Source organism: Pyxicephalus adspersus, chromosome 3, assembly GCF_032062135.1.
Source record: "Pyxicephalus adspersus chromosome 3, UCB_Pads_2.0, whole genome shotgun sequence".
NCBI classification, from domain to species: Eukaryota; Metazoa; Chordata; class Amphibia; order Anura; family Pyxicephalidae; genus Pyxicephalus; species Pyxicephalus adspersus.
The window spans coordinates 70,919,515-70,943,191 of NC_092860.1; the positions used below are offsets into that span (position 1 = coordinate 70,919,515).

The 23,677-nt window shown below is 37.6% G+C and overlaps 1 protein-coding gene across 7 annotated transcripts in view; it reads right to left on the minus strand.

The window, feature by feature from the left end:
- PDE4C (phosphodiesterase 4C) overlaps window positions 1-23,677 on the minus strand; it is a 254,317-nt gene that overhangs the window by 32,595 nt on the left and 198,045 nt on the right. For all 7 annotated transcript variants that reach the window (XM_072405136.1, XM_072405137.1, XM_072405138.1 and 4 more), the window contains 5 exons: window positions 12,984-13,175; window positions 11,763-11,799; window positions 10,804-10,877; window positions 10,105-10,157; window positions 1,999-2,111 (listed from right to left, as the gene is read on the minus strand). In XM_072405136.1, the coding sequence (XP_072261237.1) occupies window positions 1,999-2,111; window positions 10,105-10,157; window positions 10,804-10,877; window positions 11,763-11,799; window positions 12,984-13,175 (469 nt within the window). The remainder of the gene's footprint in view (window positions 1-1,998; window positions 2,112-10,104; window positions 10,158-10,803; window positions 10,878-11,762; window positions 11,800-12,983; window positions 13,176-23,677) is intronic.

Genomic DNA, 23,677 nt, shown 5'->3' on the forward strand with positions numbered 1-23,677 from the left:
AGGACTTCCTTGGCTCCAATATTACCCCTGTACACATGGTGGTGTGGGGAATATCCCATCTGGTTGCAGACAAGAACTATTATAGCCCAATTGCCGATAAATCCTACATAGGCGATAAAGGCAGGTGCGTATTATAGAAAGAGACCAGCGATGTCCCTTCTACAAAAATAGTCTTACCCACCCGATTGCCACCTAGTTGTCAGATTGTGCCAGTTGCAAACTTTGCATGCGCAGCTCAGTGTTGGTTGCCAGGGAAACCCAGCAATTCCAGCTTCCCTTGCACATGCCAGGAATGAATAAAATCCCATGAGCCTAGGCGGGAATTACAGCTGAAGATCATCTTTAGAAAGAAAAAGGAAGATGGCAGCTCTTTGAGATGGAACCGGGATGGGTGAGTAATCGTAGGTTTAGTTCAGCTTTAATGCTGGTCATAAGGGAAATTGTAGTGCATTGTGGCAAGCTGTATAACGGCAGATAGCTTGGTAGGAAAAGTCACATTTCCTAAATATAAGATACGCTATGGAAAGTTAGCAGACATGATGTCTAAAGCTTATGTCTTAGTATCAGATACTACCATGTGCTTTCTGCTGAGAGTTTATTTCAATCTGGAAGCCCATTTTATGAGAGGGCCCCAGATATTCTTCCCCTCTCCCTAGGGAATCAGTACAGGGGTACATTTTACCCTTACCCAGAAAGTTTTACAGCAACCTTATAAATAATCATATAACAGAAAGTTTTTTTAAAAAATGTTCTTTTTTTCAAATAATACCTTTGCAGGGCCTGGCAATCTCTTATTAGCATCCCACAATGATCAATGCAGTGCTGGCGGGCTCACATCCAACTCCTGCTGCTACCTGCTTCATTATTTTTGTGGGTGAAGTTCCTGTTACTGCATTCAGCCAATCCAGAAAGAGGACAGCTGAGAACAGCTCTCTGTCTTTGACTGCTCTGTTGCTGGATTGGCTGGCTATATGTAAACAATGACCATAGCTTCAGTGGTACAGGAACAGGTGTTGCAGAGGTCTTGGTCGAAGCCTCAAGAAGGCCTGTAGGGTTTCTCCTCATTACAAATGTCTGGTTGTACATAGGATGACACATTATATATGTGTCACATGTTGGTATACTGGTTGCGTTTGGTAGAATAATATCTACATTAGACGGTAAACGTATTGATCGAAGAATGTGCATAGATAAAATGACCATTTAAAGCGGAACTAAACTAAAAACAAAAAAAATGATACTTACCTTTAATCCTGCAAGTCTCTCGATGGCGCTGGTCCTTCCCACGATCCGGTCCTGTGTCGTCCTGGAATTCCTCTTCCTTTGCTCCAGGTGCCGCCATCTTCGATTCAGTCCTCTTCAGTCTTCTTCGTCCCCCGATCTCACAGTGTGTAGGTACGAGATTGGGTAACGTAGCTGCTGCAAACGGGAAAAAATAGAGAGCCGATCTCACTGTGCATGCGTGAGATCGCCATATCTTTCCCCTAGGAGCAAAAATCCCCCTTGCAAAGATAGATTTATTTTCAGTCCAAAATGTTCTTGTGAATCTGACACAGAGCTGCTAATATTACTCTATCTCTGTTGCAGATTACAGAGCAGATGGTACTGAGAAAAAGCAGGATAGTTGGAAGGGTTTCATCCCTGCAGGTATTTTAGTGGCCTGTCCGCTAAAAACTGTACTAGTTACTATGTTATATATAGGAAAAAGACCATAAACCTGGTGTTTTTTTTCCACAAAAGGTGGCCAGTCTAGCAGTAGAATATGTAGGGTGTCATAGGTGCCTACAGACTGGACATTGAAAATATATTCCATGAAAGTTGCATCATTACCTTTATGATCTGGATATTATGAGGTACATTTATTTTAGTTATTGTTTACATGCGCTTAGTACTTAATGGTTTAAAAATGTACATAATAGTGCGGGGAAATAGCTGGGTAATATTAGTTTAGTCAAACAGTATATGAAACAGCAATCAGTATATATATAATGCACATACCTTGTTCGAGGCCATCTCACTAACTGAGTGTCTGGTCTGCAAAGTCTCCAGCTGGTCCAAACACCAATCCAACTCTTCCAGAGTTTCGATGGCCAGCTTCTGAACGGCATCCTCTATGGGGGAAAGATAAGGAGGCATTTAGATTGAATGATGGTGATACTTTTCTTCTTCCTAAAACCATGTCCAATTTTCCAGTTTTGGTTACTGATCCCAATGATGTACAAGAGTTATGCTTGGGGTATTCTAAGGAATTTTGCAAAAATATTTCAAACTTTCACATATATAGTCACAAATAAAGTCACAGTGTTTTTCATCCTGTATGAGAAAACTCTGCAGTGCTACTATAAGCACTTAATTTCTTCAAAAAGTCCAAATATTTAGAAAAGTTTATAAATACTTTGACTTCTCCATCTTCTGATATTTCTTTGCTCAATACATGTAAAATAAAGCACCCTTATTCAAAAACAGCCATTTTCCTGCATTTAAAATAATTATTTTGCAATAATGTGAAATAAGTGGAATGTCACAAGCAGACAAATTTGATTGATGCCTCTAATGCAGTAAGTAAACTCTTTCTTCTTGCAGCTTCAGAAATGCACGAGAAAAAGATGCCTTCAAAATACAAACTGTAATCTTCTGACTAGAGTGAACCAAGTTATCTTCAGCAGGAGGACAACCTTTTCTTTTTGCCCCTTTTATCCAAAAAATCAGCTTGTAAAAAAAAAGAAGCAGAAATCTTAATCTTCTGAAACTAAGTATGTGTGCTACAGGTTATATTCTATTTGTACTTGAAATGTGTGTAGACTAAACCTTGAGAAAGAAGGCCACTAGAAATCTAATGCAGAGTTATTTCTGTGCCAGGTTGGGAGCTATCAGGTCAAGATTTCGGGGATAGCAGTCTCCATAGGCATAGATAATGAGGAAAAGGAGGAGAGGAGAAGAAAGAGGATGAGAAAAGGCAGACCAGGCCCAAATCACCATGACAACCGACCTGCAAACTCGCTGCAGTTCTCTTTAACTCTTGCACGGCTATCCAAGCCTGCAAAGCAATTCTGAATTCTTCAATTGCATCTATCACTGCTTAGGATGACAAAAATATGTATAAACGTTGATAATGAAAAAAATGGCATTCCTTATAACTTAAAAATTGGCAGTGTCTAATGTAGGGTTCCAGGGTTAATCTCAGTGCTTAAAGCAAAAATTTCATTATGTAACATGATGGTGTGTCATCATCATGTTAATATTGACTGTACAATTTTTGTACAATTAACTCTTGATCTGCCATAACTAATACGAGAACCTAGCTAAACTAAACCATCAGCTTATAAAAAAAATGGAAATTAAACTATCAACCCTGATTTTCAGCCAGGTACATCATTCCTAATGCCCAGCATGTGCTGTCCTCCCCTTCTTGACTGATTGGCCCTGGGACTTCCAACATATGTAACTAGGTACATTTTTCCCAATGCTCAGATGTGCAACATCAGTCCCAGTCCAGCCAAGTCCTAGAGGTACTGTCCGCTATATCAGTTACAAAGTCCAGCATGTACACAGTCAGGTACATCAAAACCAATGGCCAAAATTTGCAGTCAGGTAGATCAATCCCATTGCTTACTGTTTGCAGCCAATAGCATCATTACCAATATCCAGCATGTACATTTGATCTTTTATACGTTTATCAAAAATGAGGGATTCTATTATTTTTGTATGCACTAAACTTTTTGGTGTATTTTTTGTGCTGAAAATGTAGTCTTGATAAACAGCAGCATGCATATCATGCAACAGGCTAAAGAAATATTGACTAGAGTTGTGCCTTGGAGATAAGGGCACATTTTTTAGGTTAGGGGTTAGTGAAGTAGACAATGGTTGCCAATGTGAAAACTGAGCCCAACAGGATCAGGGATGATTAGTTTGTCTTCTGCGAAGAAATCAAGTCTGTGTGGTAGCAGTGCTGCCCATACGCTATACAAATCTGATTGTACAATCTATGTACTAGCTGCTTTAGCTTTACCAAATAATATATTATAACAATCCTAAACAATTAGTTTGAATTGTGTTAAATCAGACAGTTTGTTAATTATGATGACCACTCTAATGAATGGATCCTGCTTAATAAATTCTGAAGAATTATACGCTCAGCTCTGTCAAAATAATGAATTCTGAAATCCTTGCCCCTGAGGACTGGAGTTGTGGATCACAGTTGTTAAGGCACACCTTTGTGGCTCTGAGAGCTCTGCTTGTTGGAAAAGACAAAGTAAAAGTGCTTTTCAAAACAGAGTATTACCACAAACCAACCCGTACTGTTTTATGGAGAGGGTTGGAATGATGTCAAAAGAATAAATGGTATTTATTAGTGATCCAACACAGCAAAAAACTAATGGCATTCTAACTTATCTCAGGGGCCACCTGTACTATGCTAGAGTTTTGCAGGAGTTGATCATAATCAAGAAGTACAGAGAACAGAGCTGAGGAGGTAATGACAGATGAGGAAGCACTGTAACCTGAATATAGAAATTAGAATACAAAGAGATTGTTGACCCTTTTCCTAGACAAACAAGGCCTGAGCAGACACACTGCACCAACAGGCTACACCTTCAGAGTCAGATGCAGTTGGCTCTTTGAAGTGTACCTGTTCGCATTAGGCACAAGAGACCATGGCCCTAATTTATTAAAGTTCTCCAAGGCTGGAGAGTATACACTTTCAGCAGGGAAGCTGGGTGATTCAGCAAACCTGTAATGGATTTGGTCCAGGATTAAAAACATTTGCTAACAAATAGCTAATGACTTTTAGGAAATCCATTCCAGGTTTTCTGAGTTACCCAGCTTCACCGATGAAAGTGTATTCTCTCCAGCCCTGGAGAACTTTAATAAATCAGGGCCAATATGTAAGTTTGAGAATATTAATTTTATTAAACAGGATTGATATAGCACCAACATATTACACAGCGCTGTACATTAAAAAAGGGTTGCAAATTACACAAATACAAATAGTGACACAGAAGGAGACGACCCTGCCCCAAAGAGCTTACACTCTAGGAGCTTGGGGGAGTAACACACAATAGGAGGGGAGATATGTAGTGGTGGAAAGTAGTAACAGTTTCAAAAGACAGAAGAAGATGGTAGGCAAGTTTGAAAAAATGGCTTTTAAGTGCTCTTTTAAATGAGCAGAAAGTAGGGGCAAGCTGAATAGACTTTTTTCTTCCTTATGATTGGATTATTATTGTTAATAAACAGAATTTATATTATGCCAACATATTAAGCAGCGCTGTACTTTAAATAAACGACAGATACAGACAGTGACACAGGAGGAGGAGAGGACCCTTCCCAGAAGAGCTTAGAATATTAGAGGTGGGGGAAGTAGCACACAATAGGACGACGATTTGGAATGGCAGGTAAGTACTGAGGATTTAAGAGAAAGAAGACAAATGAGCAGAAAGTAGGAGCAAGCCGAATAGGACGAGGAAGACCATTCCAGAGAATCTGGGTACCTCTAGAAAAGTCTTGGAGCTGTGCGTGTAATGAGGTTATGAGTGGGGAAGTCAGTAGTAGGTCAACAGAGGAGCGGAGAGAGCGGCTGGGGGAGTATTTTTTTTACCAGGTCAGAAGGGTAAGTAGGACAAGAACTGATGAGGGATTGGAAGGCAGAGCACAGGAGCTTGAATTTGATTATAAGGTGAAATGGAAGCCAAAGAAGAGAACTACAAAGAGTTGCAGCAGAAGAAGAGGGATGGGAAGGATGGATAAGTCTGGTTGCAGCATTCTTAATAGATTGTAGTGAAGTCAGGTTAGTGGAATACCAGAGAGGAGGATGTTACAGTAGTCCAGACGAGAGATGATAAGAGTGTGTAGAAGGAGTTTGGTGTGTGTTTGAGTGTCATCAGCATACAGATGGTACTGTGAACCAAAGAAGGATATGAGACTACCAAGTGAGTAGGTGTACAGAGAAAAGAGAACCAGTCTAAGGACTGACCCTTGGGGAACAGCAACAGGGAGGAAAGTAGAAGAGGAGACATTACCACTGAAAGAAACTTGAAAGGAGCGGTCAGACAGATAGGAAGCAAACCAAGAGAGAGCAGTGTCACTGATACCAATGGAGTGCATGATTTGTTTTAAAAAGGGGGTGATCAACAGTGTCAAAAGCAGAGGAAAGATCAAGGAGAAGGAGGAAGGAAAAGTTGCCTTGAGACTTAGCTCTAATGAGGTCATTGGCCACTTTAGTAAGGGTTGTTTCGTTGTAATGGGGAGCTCGAAAACCAGACTGGAGCGGGTCAAGGAGAGTTGGTGCTCAGGTAAGTGGTGAGTCTTTTGTAGACAAGGGGTTCAAGAAGTTTGGAAGCATATGGGAGAAGGGAGATAGGACGGTAGTTAGAAGGTATGGAGGGGTCTAACGTGGGTTTCTTCAGGATGGGGAGAACTAAAAGGAGTGGCAGTACAAAACAACTAAGATTTTCACAGGATTAGATCAATAATGGCAGCCTGATATATATTTTATAGTTTCAGGTTTTCTTTTAAACTGCAAAAGAAAGACAAAGACCATATTTACTATAACTGGTCATTAAATGACATTTAAGATTCAAAACAAAACCCTGAGGTGTGGGATAAAGTGTTTGTGATGAATATTGTTGCTAACTGCTGGTTGAAGGGTTATTTTCCCTTACAGGTCTGGACCTTATTGCAAATTTAGGATCCACATTCCTGTTTTTTTAGGATTTCTGAGTGGCCTGTCCCCCTCATACCCCTATTTCCTTCTACACAAGTGCCTGGATTTCATACTCTCCTTAGGAGAGCATTGGATTATCTTGACACTGTGTTACTATTTACCTGCTTGCAAGATTTGGTGGATATTTAAAGGAAACAGTTGTCATGTGTTTTTTCTTATTCTTCGCCACTATGTCTAACCCTGAGTTTGGTGGACACTGCCACCTACCTTTGATCGTCAAATTTGATCATCCTACCTGTTATTTGTTATGTTGCAAAGTCTGGTTTTAAATATGCTTGTTTTGTTTTGCAGGTTGTCTTGTGTCCCCTACTTCCCTTGTGTTTTTTCCTATCCCCCCGGTGGCAATGGTGCACTGTTACTCTTGTATTTCCTATTTTACTCAAAAGGTAATGGGTGTGAAATTATGATCACTTTAAGTGCAGGGGCTTCATGCCCCTCCTAAACGCACCAAAGGCCTGTAGACATTTCTGTTCTCTACAAGCCTACATTTTATCATTGCAAGAAATGCATTTTTTTAAATAATTGTTTCTGAAATATTTTTACACCTTTGGGTAATCCTGCATCTAAAACCAAGGGTGTACTAATTGGCTTTAACGTTTGACGTTGCAAACTTCTCCTCCTCTAGCCTTATGCAACTTGTTCACCCAGCATTCTCTAAGTGATTTCTGGAGAGAATTTAATTCCACTGGTCTCTAAATGCTTCCCTTTTGAGTGAGCTGGAGATTGCGCAATAGGTATAATCTTAATTTAGGGAGTACTTTACCCTGAACCCAACCCCTGACATTACCCCAGATAAATTATGGAATGGGCATATATTGGTAATCCAGGGCAGGCTCATTCAGTTCACCTCTCAGTGCAAGAAAGCTCAAACAGCTTTGCTTAACAAGTTGGAACTGGAATATAAAGCTGACACGACCTCAGAATTTAGGAAAACAAATGGGTTCAATTGAGTTTATGTTTGTCCTACCAGGAAGAGAAACAACTAAGGTGGATGAAACATAAATACTATGTGAAAGGCAATAAGCAGGACTCTTTTGGTTAACAGATTACGGAACCCCAAACCCACTTTTTAGCCCATAAGGCTGAAATCGAGCCCCAATAACATGACCAGCAATCCTTGAGCTATACTGGACAAATTTCACAAACATCTGGCCCAGCTTTATAGCAATCCAGGCATGTGACCACTACTTGCTCCAACTACAGACCTATTTTTCTCCTGAACCTCAATGCCAACGTTTTGGCAAAGGTCTTGGCTACCTGGTAAAATAGGGGTAATAATGGCCTTATAGGTAATGATCCCCAAACCTCAAGCAATGGACAGTGTCCTTAGGTTAATCCATCTGGTACTTCTGGCTAAAACACATGGCAGTCTGGGCTTTTTGCTGGACAATAAAATGTAATTTGTATTACACTAGTGGGGTTTTGGCCACAACTTTATTAGCTGGATCAAAGCCATATATACTAACATTTTAAGGTGGACTAGACAGGGGTGCCCTTTATCCTTGCTGCTGTTTGTGCTTTCCATTAAACCCAAGCAGCCCAAGCTATCCTGAATTACCAGTATATTATAAGATTGGGGCTGGCTGGCTATCATTATAAAAATAGTCTATTTGTAAATGACACCTATCAGTGTACCACTCTACAATGGATTTTTCATTGTGGGTCCCTATCGAGGCAACCAAGGTAACTCTCACTTATATACCTTGTAAATTGTAATTGGGATGACAAAAGAACCCCTCTTAATGTTCTATTTGTCACCCTGCCCCCAATATATTTGACCCCCCCTTAATATGCCCCGTTTTGTATTGAATAATATGCAAAATGTTTGTATACTTTATTTGAAAATAATAATAACATTTATTGAACTAGAAGATCATATTCCGCAAGTACTCTGGATTTACTGAAAACCATGACTAAACATCGTTGAAAGGGACATTATGAAATACTTCTTTTGGTATATACAACTGATTTTTTGATAACATAAAAGAAAAAAAAGATATACATTTTCGTAGTTTTAGACTTGCTTAACTATATTATTTTTGCTTGAACAGAAGAGGACAAGTGCAGAATACTTAAATACCATCAGTGGTCACTTTGGGATTTCACCCTAAATGGAATGTAATCATTAATCTTCATAAAATAGATGGGTTAAAATAAAGAAATGTTTCCACTTCGGGGTTGTTTGCAGGAAGTGAAAGGTCTTGGGGGCCTCTTGGGAGTGGAACAATCCTCAGGATACAACATCTATGGAATTTTAAAGGAATGTCTTGCGTCAATGTTTCCAGAGGGGTCATTTTTGTATTTTAAAAACAAACACAGCTGGGCCTATTTTATATGGTGGTGGTAATGCAATAGTATGTGTAAAGTGCAGCAGTCCAAATCAGCCAATAAAATCTCAGTTGGCTAGGATCACATAAAAAATAATATGAAATCTTATGGTTTATTGTACTTTGCACTACACTAATAAATATGGCAAATATAATATGGCATACGGCTGTATTATAAAAAGGCAAAGGCCAATGCACTGTTGATATGCATAATTTATGCTATTCAGTAAATTTGCCATATATCTTAAATTTAAGATGTGGTGTAAAACCAGTTTTCATTATCATTGTGAAAACTAACAAAGTTAGTTGTTTCTGCAGTTTTCTCTGTGGTCATGTGACATTTTGATTTATTTTCCCTTAGCTAATCCCTTAACAGTCATTAAAGTAAGTAAACCATTCACCAATATTTATGAGGAATAGGTGAATATATTACAAATACAACTACCTATCATCCATTTTCCAAAAGCCTCCTAGAGACCTAGTAGAAGTTGCTGCATAGTCTTTAGCAGCTGACATTATGTCAGTATCAACTGGCATGGTCACACAGTTGAGAGTATGTAAACTACAGGACTCTGTTCTTTTACACTATCATGTACACTAAAGAACATTAATGACATTAAGTCCTAATCACTAAATTGAAATGAACTATTTGAGCAGTAAATCGCTATTGTACATCAGTGCTGCAGTATTGCAAAAAAAAAAAAAAAAAAAAAAGGTAACAATCACTACAACTGCCTACTATAGAATGGAAACAGTGGCATGTTTTGCTAAGTGAAGCAACAAGTCAAGACCTGTACACTATTATGTTAAGGAAAAAAGGCAGCATATGTTGGGTAATTATATTAGGAAACTCTATTCCAAGCAGCAGCTAATGAAAGGTATGCACACACTTGCCAGACCAAATTGGCCCTGTAATACCCCAAAAACAGTATGCACTATAGGTATGTAGTGTTTTTTGTACATTGTTGGCTTACAAAAGAGTAACTTTTTATGCATTTTAAAACGAAGTACAGCAATTCTTAATAAAAAATTGGAGCATTAAGTCTTTCCATTTTATACCTGATAAATTTGTTTTACAGGCTACATTAGGTGGGTTATTGATAGATGATCTCCTGGGGAAAAAAGGTAAATATATCTGGTAAAAAATTTTGGTTTTCTAATGATATCATAGACAGTTGTAATATATATCAAGTTGAATACTAAATATAAATGTTTTAAAAAAGGTTGGGATATTCCACACCTCTTTCCTTACTTTTAGAGCAAGGGGCACAAAAGGAAATGTGCGTATCCCCCCCCCCCCCCACAAAAGAAGCACTAGAACTTACAGCAAAAAGGTAGTAGGACACGTAACAGAAAATAATAATTAATATTTTTTTTCTGCAATCTTATCAAGATGTCATCTGTTACTTAGCACATTTATATTTTTTGTGCACCATGTTACTGTAGCTGTATGTCATTTGAGTTTGATTAATACTTATACTAGTAATATTTATGTATTATATAATATATACATATTGTAGCATCAGACCGAAATGTACAGGCTGCCTTTTTGTCCACAAAATTTTGTAAGAATTGATGGCCAGGGATAATTTAAAACTCATAATAAAAAGGAACCAATGGGACATTTTTTAGTTGTACACAGTTTTTTTTTTTTTGGACATTGGCATTGTTAAACTTTACTTGTTACATAAAGTCATCCTTTAAATATGTCTTTCCAGCAGATTACAACACAGGTAAGAAAAAATAAAGACCACTTACTTATTAGATACTCTTTCCTGAAGGTGAGTTAACATTGCAAAGTTACTCCGCACAGTTCGCAGGCTGGCCAGAACCTATGTGTAAACACAAACCATGAACAGTCACAAACCTATACTCTATTTTGTACTTTTGTTTAACTAATTGTTTACTAATTGTTGCAATCAGTATTGTACAGAAATACATTGAACAGTGTTAACACCAAACAGTTCCACACTAGAATACTTTTAACAGTAATTCATGCTGGGCTGCCTAAGACACACATCCCTGTCTCAAATTAGTCGTTTGGTAAATCATTAAAAATGACCTCTTTACATGTAAAATGTGTACAGCAAATTTACCAAAAAGATTTTCAGGCAACTTAAAGCCAGGTGACATTTTAATGTACTGTATAAAATTACAATTAGCATATTTGCAGAGTGTTTCATTTTCTGTTCATTTAGCATTTTGTCCTGCCCCCTTTTTTTTCTACAGGAACAGATAATGTGTCAATTAGAGTTACCCTAGCATACAGAGGGTGCATCAGGGTTGACAAAAGTCTGTTACTTTTTCTTTATTTATCTGTTTAAATGCAGCCTATTTAAATGCTGCTCATACACAATTGGTTTACGTTGTACTTATTTGTACCAGCAATGACTGCTGGCTCAGCCCTCCCTTTTTCCCCAGCAGTGCCAGTAATACACAGAGGAGTTAGAGAATGGAAGAATAGGAGAGGTCATGGTGACAAGTGGTAAGCACTTTAAAATATAGGGGCAAGTAATGTAGTCATTTGGATTTCAAGCACAATCACACTGGCCTGGTGCAATGTGCATGGCACTGCTCTGGTGGTCCTGAGTGTCAATAATAATGGATTCCCTTGAACATAAATGATTAAGTTGGCAACCCTAGTGTGCATCCATTTTTCGAATTCTAAGAAAATGTTCTCCCAGTGTGAAAACCATAAATTATATGGTATTTCTTACCTGTGCAAATGGGGTGACTATCATGTCTTCTCCATGCCTTAAGAAGAAAATACAATTATCAACACATGCAATATTCAAATGTTATTTTTTAATTAAACATATTTAGTTGCTTATTATATTTAGATGCCAGTCACCTATGATATTTGTAAAAATGTAGATGATTCGCAAAAAAAATAATTTTAGAATCCACTATCTAATATAAGGGATGATACAGGTATACTTTAAGAACAATTTATATAGCCCATGGCAAACGATCAACTAATACCTTTCATTTCTGCTGTCTAGGTCTAAAAAATGAAACTGACATGAAAACTGACATTTCAGCATTCAGTTTGTTAGCCTATTCGATTTCTCAGTAACTCTGTTCAACTGTGTTCTCAACTACTTTAGAATTCTGTAATATGGGGTCTATTACAGAACTGAAATAATTACAAAAAGATTTCCAAAACAAACAAATAACAGGTGTATCTTTTTGCTCTTCTCTTAGCAGTCAAACTTTTTACCCAGCAGCAGGTTATCACAACAGAAAGAGTGAAAGAGCCCTTCAGACATAGGCTGCAAACACACATGCAAAATCATCTTTCATGATCCTTTCCAACAACAAATGACTGCACAATGCATGAACGAGCGCTGTACATACAGCGTCGTGCTGCTCTATGAAGAGGGGAGGGGTGGAACGATGGGGCAGCACCCACTGCAGGATCGCTCCTCGTCTGTCAATCCACCAGGATGGTCATCTGGACAATGAGCAATGTGCACACGCCAGATTCTCGTCTGAAATCAGCCCCGAGGCGATTATCGAATGAGAATCATCTGACATTTGTACGTAGCCTTAGTGAGCCTCAGACTGAATTTAAAATCGTGGAGCTTATGGCTGTATGTGGGTGAAATACCTAGCTGAAACAGATGCACTGCATGCAGCCCTGCAAGGCAGTCCTCTCCATAAATAGCATACACTAATATACTATATACATGAATATATACACCCTATGTATGCCAGCTATGTTCAGACTGGCAGTGGGGTTGCAGTGCAGGTACCACATAGAGAATGAATAGTGGTGCTGAACCACTCACTCCCTTCCACTGTAAAATGTTCAAACACTGGTTCTTTAAAAACCATTACAGCTCTAGTAGCCAAGCACAAGAACATTTGTTCCCCGCCTCTCTTAACATAGCCCTAAATAGTTAACAATACTAAAGAAAGAGTGTAATCATACTTACAAGTCACTGGCAATGGAGGAATTTCTGGACATAGCTTTAGGGGAAAGGTCATAGTCGCTGTCTGATCGGTATAGGAAAGACTCTCTCCTCTGGCTGTGGGGCAAGTTACCTTGTAGAACCAAACCTGACCCCGGACTCGCTTGGGACTCCAAGGGACTTCTGCCTGATGACAAGCCATTTTCAACATCAAAACTGGAAAAGAAAATAAGATATATAATTAGGAATATCACAAATTAAAAGTGTAATGCAGCTAAATTTCGAATAACAGCAACCAATCAAAGGTTTAAAGGATATGTTCTGTCAAACATTTTTACATAGTTTATGTTTAACTAGGGAAGAGGACCCCTGTTATGTTTTTACTGCTATCTGGAGCTGACTTTTCTCATGACAAGGGTTACAATCTGTGGCTTTGCACAATTTGTGTTAGGAAAGTGATAGCCATGGCATCAAGGCCCAGGGGACCCAAGGAGATACCCAGTGCTAGCGATGCCACTGGGTATGATCTTTTCCACTCTAGCCAAACTAAAAAAAATTGGGAATGGGCTGGGAATTTTGCTTTTAGAAGTGCATATCTTCTGTATAGTCCTCAGTAATATATAAATACAGTTAGGTCCATAAATATTTGGACAGAGACAACTTTTTTCTCATTTTGGTTCTGTACATTACCACAATTAATTTTAAATGAAACAACTCAGATGCAGTTGAACTGCAGACTTTCAGCTTTAATTCAGTGGGTTGGACAAAAAGATTGCTTAAAATTTGAGGAACTAAATCTTTTTTTTACACAATCACTTCATTTCTACAGTAATGTACAGAAACAAAATTAGAAAAAAGTTGTCTCCGTCCAAATATTTATGGACCTAACTAAAATACATCAGACCAAAACAATATGGATGTTTTTTTTTTTTTATGGATTACTGTATTTTGCCATTACTCTCACCCTCTCTCAGCTTGGCCAACATTTAATAGCTACTTTATTACTTGTTGGCATTTGTGATCATGATTTCGTCGGATGTAAAGGAACAAGAGGAAATCTTCCCAATTTAAATAGTGATAACCAGATCTCCTACTCTAATGACAACTTTATAATTTTGGATTTTCTAAACCAAAGTTTTGCTTTTACATACACTTGATCAATGAAGGCCTGTGCTTCCGATAACATGTGCCAGCATTCGACCATTTACAAAAATAATACAGTATAATGCAGTATACTGGGATTGTTCATTGTACAGTACAGTTTTATCTCTGTGCACTGACTTTATTGCAAGGCAGCATTTGGAGTAAGTACACATTTTGTAAGCATAAGTATAAATCTTTTTCTTTTTTAAGTTTTATACAACAGGATTGTTTTATATTCAGGAAACACACACTACAACAAACAACTTTTTATGTGATCACTAACAAGTGACAACAACAACTTTAAAAGAAAGACATGGTTAGGTTCCTCAAGATGTTCAAAAACACAAGTACAAGGTCAGCTAGCTATGTTCATCCTGACAAGACATAAATAGACAAGATACCAAATACAGCTATTTATAGTTCAGTATGACTTTCTCTACAAGACTCATATAAAGTCAAGGTGTATTTCTAACAATACCCTTTCCCTCTTTTTAAAATATAAAAGGCATTCTGTATGTTATCTGCTTTGAATAATATGTTACACAAAAAAACACCCAGTAGCTAACAATACCAGCTTTAAATATGTGATTTTTTTTCTAATTAATGTACACAGTGAAAGGTGTTCTGGAATAGCAGGTTTCAAAATTCCATGACAACACCAAAAGTACCTTATTATACGCATCTCAATCTAATTGTCCAATCCATGACAATGTTCTGGGAGGACTGGCCTAAATCATCAGACAGTTTTCCTATGTGAAAAATAATGATTTGCACAATTCCATAACAACCCAACATAGATCTGTCTTCAACAGTTTAGTGTCACTAGACTAGAGAAATAAAAAAGTGTTTTTTTCAAACAGAATGTTGAAGTGAACTAAGTCAAGGGCAATGCAAAATCAATAAGATTAGTAATAACAAACAGTGTCAGTTTATTAACCCTAATTTATTGGTGCCCACTCCCACCCTGGATTACACTTAAAAAAACACACCTAATGGATAGTGTTGACTTTTTCTTAACATATTTGAACAAGCAATCATTAGATAATATTTCAAACAGTGCATACAAATATAGATAGAAGGTGATATACTTGTACAAATGACACTCAGAAAAGACATGGTGTATTAATTCTTATAATCTAAATACATGAAAATGCAAAGTACACCCCTACATTTGCCACCAATTTAAACCCAAAGATTAAGAGTCAGTTGGTCTAGAATGGGTGCCAATGGCAGGATCAGTGAACTTCATCAAATCTGTTTTTTTCTTCTTTACTGTGTAAAATATCTGCTGCTAGTCATTAAAGCCCAATTAAACTATATACATTCTAGGTGCAAAAAACAAAAAGGTTTGCAAGTGTGCAAGTCCACACTATGCAAAAAGTCTGAACAAAGTGACATTTCTTAATCTTTATCACATCTTAGTATATGAAAAAAACTGGCAAACCGAAAAAAAACAGTAGATCAGAGATAATGCTACTTGCGTGCAAAATTGTTTCACTAAGATAGCAAAGTTTAGCTTTGAAACCTAAACACATTCCCTCAAAGGTAAATCAGCCCGGAAACATTTTCCATTTAGCTGCCCTAAGTGACACACTGTTCATTACAATATTTAGTGCAAGTTGTCAAAACAAAGTCCAGTCTCTGGTAGGAGTTGAAGGGATTAGTAATGCTGACATTTGGCCAGCAGAGGGCAGAATATCACTGTAAAGTCAGTTTAATAATATTAATGCAGACATAAAATAAATGTGTGCTATGGCAACATAACATGTGTCTGTAATAAAAGATAGGATTGTAGAGAATAAGGTGTAAACATGCTCTATTCGTTATGTTATAATTAGGTAAATGAAATTGAAATTACCTAGTATGTAATTAAGATATGTTGTCTATGAGTCCATAGTCATGCCACAGACTGTCTCAGAGAAGCTTGCAATCTAATGTCTCAAACCATAGTCATAGTCTGACTCAACATAGGCTAGAGCAGGGGTGTCAAACCCAAATACACAGTAGGCCATAATTAAAAACTTACACAAAGTTGCAGGCCAAACTTGAAACTGAAATAGAACCGCTACTACAATTCCCTGCGTCAAGAAAACAGTCCAATGTGGGGCCTTGCAAAGGCAGAGAGCCCACTGGTCTATAGACGCGTGTGATGCCGGAAATTGTAGTAGCGGCGCTATTTCCTGGCAGGGGCGGGCCAGCTGCAATTCATATTTAGGGTTCCTTTGGGGGCCAAAAAAAAAGGACATTGCGCGTCAGATTTGGCCCACTGGCCTGAGTTTGTCACCTCTGGTCTAGAGCCAGTTTGAAGGGAAAAGCCCATTAACATACCAGTTTGATTTTGAGATGTAGGAGGAAACCCATGCAATAGCCACTAAACCACCATGCTGCCCAAAAACTAACATAAATGTCTTTTTTGACTATTCATAAATGTGAGTAGTCTGCTGTGCCAAATACATTCAAATAATGCACATCTCTTTTGTTGTTTTAGGAAATAAGAGAGTGAAGAAAAAATATAAATAACCAGTATTATAACATTTGTGCAACACATAAATCAGTGATTGTTTAAGGAGCTTTGAAGCTTTGAAGACAGATCTGACAGATGTGATCACTTGTGGATTGCCATTTTCATTACAACAGCTTACACTGTGTATAGAAAAAAGGAATGATAAGACTGCCTAAAACTAGCATACAGAGGTAAGTACAGAAATAGTACTTTAAGTGAACCTCCAGACACATTTTTAGTTAGATTCACAGATATTTATTGTTTTATCTGCCTAAAGAGTTGAAGATAGCCTTGGATTGTTTTTACACATATGTCACACTACATGGTCTGGCACACCTATTTCCTGGTGTAACACAGCTTCCTAACTTTTTCTGGCACATTTCCACATCTACTTTTCCTGCTAGGTAATGAATCAATAATCCTGTTCAGTTAGCAAGATTTAGGAAGCAGTAATGGCATTGCGATGATGTACATGAACACAATGGGCCCAATTCCAGCAAACCTGAAGTGGATTTGGTCTTGGATTAAAACATTTGCAAACTATTAGCAAATTATTTTTAAGAAATCAATTCTAGGTTTGCTGGATCACTCAAGTTCTCTTATAATAGTCTATCTTTTACAGTCTTGTAGAGCTTTAGTAAACTAGACCCAATGCGTTTACGGACAGTACGTGGGATCAGGCACTAATTTTGGTATAACGCATTTCATTGCTTTTTCTTCTTTCAAGCAGACTTAAATAGAAGGTCCACTTCCCTAATAGCTGACAGCTGCCTAAAAAATTACCTCTTAATAAGGAATGCAAACAACACTCGCCTACTTCTGGGTTCCACATGACATCATTGCTACATACTGTGCATCAAAATCCCATGAGAACAGCCTGGGCTCCTAAAACCTCCTAATTTTTTCAGGATTTCATGCAAGCAGTGTCAAGGTGCCATTACTCAAATCCTGGAAGTAGGTAAGTACTGTTTATTCTTTTATTTTTTTTACATATTTTTGTATTTAAAAAGCAGCAGAGATGGGTGGGCAAGGAAACATTTTTTTTCTAGCACACATCACGCAGTGTGTTAATGTGAACAAAAAAGCAATAGGAGATAAGGGAATGTGTTGGGCACACAATCATAGCTGACATGATTGGGCCGAAAAGTTGAACCAAGACATATTAGAGAATTTTTCCTAGTTGTGCAGTGTAATAGAGGCATGGTACAAGACATGGAAAAAGTAAACATTCTGTAAGTATTTCAACCATGTATTTAGCTGTTTTCCAGGAGTTTAAGCTAAAGTGTAATTTGCTTATATTGTGGCTTACCTGATTCCCTCTCCCCCCTTCATCAACATCAAACAAGAAATTAAATATAAAAGCAGTAGTAATCTTCATGTATTTTGGGAGCCCCAGGGTTTTCTGCTGTAATGTGCAAGTATGCACATTATATGTGCACATCATGGGGGATAGAGTATCTGGCAAAGTAATCCCCTCCAGTGCTATGATATCTACTCCCCTTGTGTTCTGACTTTAGAATCTTTAGCTATTTGATTGGCCTGGTGGCCATGACAGAACTCCATACAAAAAATTGTACACTGAGCTGCACATAAGCATTTCAGTGTAGCAGATGGAACTGACAGCAGGAAGGAACATCTCTCACAGAAAATACCAAGTCCTGAGATATGATCAGTATGTTCAAAAGGTTCATATTATGTTGATCCTGTAGAGTGACAATGCTCACTCACTGCAGTATCAGTAATTTATTGGCTAGTAAACTAGGGAAAGAGTTTATCAGTTTTATAATAAATATATAGGAAGAAAACTGAGAATATAGTGGTGGAAATTCAGAACTTGGCCCCTTGATAAGCTTTTATAGGTTGAATTACCAAAAAAAAGAAAAAGAAGAATTATAAATCAAACATTATTTTGGGTACTATTAACATGTTCAATTAACATCTGGAACAGATGATGTTGCTCTAGTATTTCAGTCTAAGTACCAGATTTAAGATCAGTTTTCATAGCAGGGTTTCTTTCAATTAATGGTATGATAGCAAATCTATTACTTTTTTCAACATAAGTAGGTAAAGGCTAAACTGTAGTTGTCCAGTGGCACATTTGGGAACTTTGATTGAGCTTATAAATTACATGGGAAAACCACACTGAACAACATCAAGCTTCTCCTGTTCCTCTTACTCTTTTTCGTGTCATCAGCGGAACATTTAATACATGAATGTTATTATCATCAATCAACATTTATTGCAGCTGTTGCTTAGAGTGGTCAGCACTCTCGTATTCAGAAAGTCTGAAATAGATTGACACACAGCAGATCATTTGCTGAATGTGATTAGTCTCAGTCTAACCAGCAGCCAGGGTATTCTACTACTACTCTCCACCATCATCAGCTAACTATTGTAGAGTGCTCAGCTAACATAAATGCACAAATCCATCTGTGTCTCAGCTAAGCTACATTTTTAGGAAACCTATACAGTATTTGTATCATTAATTCTATTTTAGAGCTGTCTATGTGTTAAGCAGTGCAAATGCTCCTGGAATTCTCATTGTGTAGCCAGATGTATATCACTACATCGATTAGTAAACATTAGTGTGACATTTGCTAATGACAATACATTATTTCAACAATTCTGAGTGATGGTCTACATTTTCCATGTTGTCCTCATAAAGTTCTCTGTTTCCAGCAGCAAAGCAGCCAACTGCTTCTATTAAATATTTTTGGATACTGAAGACAGGAGACCGAGACAGTAGCTGTGTGGGTGTATCTGCAGTCATCTTTTTTTTACAAAGCAGGGAAAGTGCTATTTGTGAATCCAAATGCAATTATGGATTTAACCAGATGGTGGGTTAGAATGAATCATAAAATAATGTATTTTAGGGAGCACAGTCAAGCTGCTGATTTAAGCAATGTTTCTGTATCTAAACCATACAAATATTGCTGATGAAAGACTTAGCAGGTGATTATAGGTAACAAAATTAAATTATTCTGTTCCTCAAAATGTCCATTTTAACATAATATAATGTTAAACTGTATACTGGGTTTCTTTTGGATATCAAATCAGTTTTGTTCACTTTACCAAATGACCTTAAATGCAGCATTACCAATGGCAGTGCCACATAAGACAAAATAAAGCAAATATATACACTAGATGACATGATTCCCAGGTAAGTGGTTTAAAGTATACTAAAACAGTTAGCTGTTGGTTCAAGCGACAAAGGATTTTATAGAGGCCTGATGAATGCAGACAAAGTAAAAAGTGCTTGCTCCCAGAAAAGCATCAGTGTTCAGACTTTTTAGGCAAATTTATAGGTAAGAGAAAGCTATCTTACAATGTGATTTGCAGGTTAATAACATTAGTTATGGTAAAGATCTTGACACCATTTTTTAAGGCAAAGTTGACACCATTTTTCAGAAATTGCTAAACAAATAAGTGTGTTTGTGCAGCATGATAAATAAGTCAGTTTTCACCGGAGTTCCTTTTTTATGGCTGGCTTTAAAGCTCTGTAGTTGGTAACATTTGGTCAAACCTAAGTTTAACCTCATGACCACAACACATGTTAATCCACATGTATAGGTGTGTTGCAGTACCACTCATTCTAAAAGGCACCCAACACACATATACATTAGATATTAACATAAGTACAATGTTGCTAAAATATTAAATTGAGGTGTGTTCATACAACCATGAATTGGATGTTTTAATGCATGAAAAGGTGTGCATTAATTTGTTAAGGGACACACAAGGTGGCCTTAACATTTGCAAGAGTAACTTGACTGTATTTTTCTGTAACACTACTGTTTGTCTTTGCAGAGGAAGTTGTCAAAAATAGAAATTATGGTTGGACAATCAAGAAATGTTAGCAAAAATGATCAAACGCCAACATGTAATCGAACTTGTCTTCACAATGTCTTCTCTATGTCTTAAACATAATACTGAGAAAAGTTGTTTTTTAAATCAACTTTATCATAGATAGTTTGAGAAAGATTTACTAAAATTACCCCTATATATTTTTTCATCACCTTTTGTCAAATAATAAATATTGTTTTGAATTTTGATTTCTTTCCAGTGATCATAATGCAAATACAGTAAGTAAATGCCACATGGGATTGAAGAAATAGGATATGCATGAACATGTTTTACCAGGGGATCACAAGAAAAATGTTTCAAGTATGCAGGTCTATTGATACATTTAATGCTATAAGAATTAAAACTTACCATGTGGTCACTTGTAAAGCACAGTAAAAAAACACCATAGGTTTGGCTGCAGTTTAGAGTCAATTTGTTTCCTAAACAAAACACACTGGTATACTTCAGTGACAACTCATCTACTAAAAGTTACTGAAATGAAAAACACAACTGTGTTGAAAGAAAATCTTTTTGTGTATCTCTCATTTGTTTACATAGTAGTACATTACCATAACAATATACTAGGCCATGTATAAACTGTAATTCTTCTCTGCGTGCAGCTGTTTTCACCAGCAATGAATGTTGCAGGGAGAGGTAGGGCTTATCACAAACTGGACATAGGAACAATAGGGGCCTTTGTTGATGGGCTGTTGCTTAGTTCAAACATGTTTTGCATTACCAAGTCTAAAAGCGTGCAAACCCCCTTAAATCAGGTGAACAGGAGGTCACCTGCAGGTTAAAAACAGCTGTCAATGTGAATTTGATATCAATGACACATTGATATAAAATTAAAACATTCATATGTGTGTTGGGCATTTGTCACCGTTAAACAGCCTGGGATACTACTCATATTAATTTCATGTCTTAAGATACTTCTTTAATGTGCCTATAACTGAAACAGATCTGGTCTGCAAGTCATCTAGTGACCTTAACTTTCTGAAGGACCATGTTTTAAAACTGACACAGTACTACTCCCTGGTCACCATATGTATGTCAACCAGTCAGATAATCTTTGATTCTTGTTTCTCCATTGCACCTTGCAGTTCCCCCACACACTTGTACATCCTGTAGAGGTGTTCAAACCAGTGGGGTGTCCACTTCATGTGGCAGGGGTAGCAGGAATTCACACACTCACAAAAGTGTTGAATATTTGCAGCTACTGGGAAAGGACATTACAAGTATATATTCCAAGACAGGGGCTGCCAGAAAGAAAAGTGTCTCTTTTTCTGAATTTGCCTTTTTGATTCTGCATTACCTAGGTCACTTTATTTTATTTTAACATTCTTAATTTATTTAATAACACATTTAACAATTAACAACATGTAATATCACATATATCACACACTAACAATCATCTCTCTAATTAGATTTTAAGGGCCCATTAAAAAATCCCAAAAGACATGACACACAGGGAAAGAACAACAAAGGAAAAGGAATGCTTAAACAACTTATTAGTTGAAACCAACATAGTAACTTTTATGCTAACCTCCCAACCTCTACTCACCCAATATTGTCTATATTCCTGAGAATTTTGGTATTCCTTCCAATAGGACTATATGGATATAAATCTTTCATCTGTTCCATATATTTATGATGTAAGATATTCCATCTGCATTATGCCATTGATCTTTTTAAGTGGGGGGTTAACATCTTCTGCAAAATAACGGTATACACACTCTAGCAGCATTCATCAAGTGTCTAACTACTGAACTCTTTTTTATTGAAAAATGATTATGATAAAATAAAAAAACTGGACCATTTGGAATGTTACCTTCTGCAATCTGTTGAATTATTTCTCTCACCTTAACCTAAAATGGTCTCAAGACTGGGCACCCCCAGGAAACATGCAACAATGTCCCTTGGTTTAAACCACATCTCCAACAAGTATGCGGTATATTCTAGTTAAACTGGTGACGTTTCCCCGGAGTTCTATACCATCTAGACATTGTTTTATATGCCATTTTCTGAATTCTACTACTTATTAGTTATTACAAAATATCCTTTTTTTCTCTAGATATTAAAAGAGAAAAATAAGATTGAAGAACATTGTTGGGGAATGAACAACTCCCTTAAATCCAATTTCTCCAAATAAGGAGGGATAAGTCTCTGACTGTGCCATCAGCATAGCCTTAATACTCTAGAGAAGATGTCAAACTCCCCAGTGTCGCGCTTGGGGAGACAGGGCCACTTGGGGGCTATACAGCTTGCAAAAAGTGCTGTGAGCCCTGGGAAGGGGCAAGGCGCAGAGTCTAAACCGCAACCGGGTCTTCTCCAGAGCCTCTAGTGGTGAGGATATTGCACTGCTGGTTGCCGCGAGGTTGCAGTGCTTGGGCACACCAGGGTGGGCAGAATCATACATGGTAGCAAATCACAAGGCAGAAGAATTGTCAAGCAAGGCAAGGGTCAAGACAGGTATTGAGCAAGAGAGGTCAGGTCACAAGCCAGGGGTCAAATACCAGGGATCCAGGAAATAGACACCAGTGACATGGGGGCAACTGTAGACACAGGGAACACCGGAGACATTGGAAGCAACAGGAGGCACAGGTGACACAGGAATATCCACAGAGAGGAACATTGAAACGGCACAAGGGTATAAGCTGGAAACAAGTCTGGGCAACAAAGGGTTAGCGAGGGAGTGTGACACCCGGAATCAGTGCACAATTTTTCAAACTGTGTAAAAACATGAGCTACCAGCTCACAAGCCGGATTAGTTGATGAGCTTTCCTTTGTGAAAAATTTTAATACAATTTGGGGGATGTCAACTCGTCCCCCATTTATTCTCCTTCATAAAGTGCTGTGTCTTAAATAGACCATTGACACTCAATCTGCAAAAACCACAATCTTCAAACCCGAGGGAAAATCGGGATTTCCATTGATTGGTAGTAAAAAAGATGGACTTGGAGATTTGTTATTTCTATGACAAAAAAACAAATACACATCTTCCACGCCAAACCAAATATAGGATGTCGTTAAATTTCTTGTATCCCATGTTTGGATAGCCATTGTTTATGCTCCTCATGTCTGCACCAATCAACCACTCTAGTCAATGATGCTGCCCTATAATAAAAAAACTATAATTTTAGGCAAGAAATGCGATTCTCTCTGGATATGAGGTTGACCTTTTCCCCATATAAAATTGAAAATAAAGTATATAACTGGTGAAAGAATG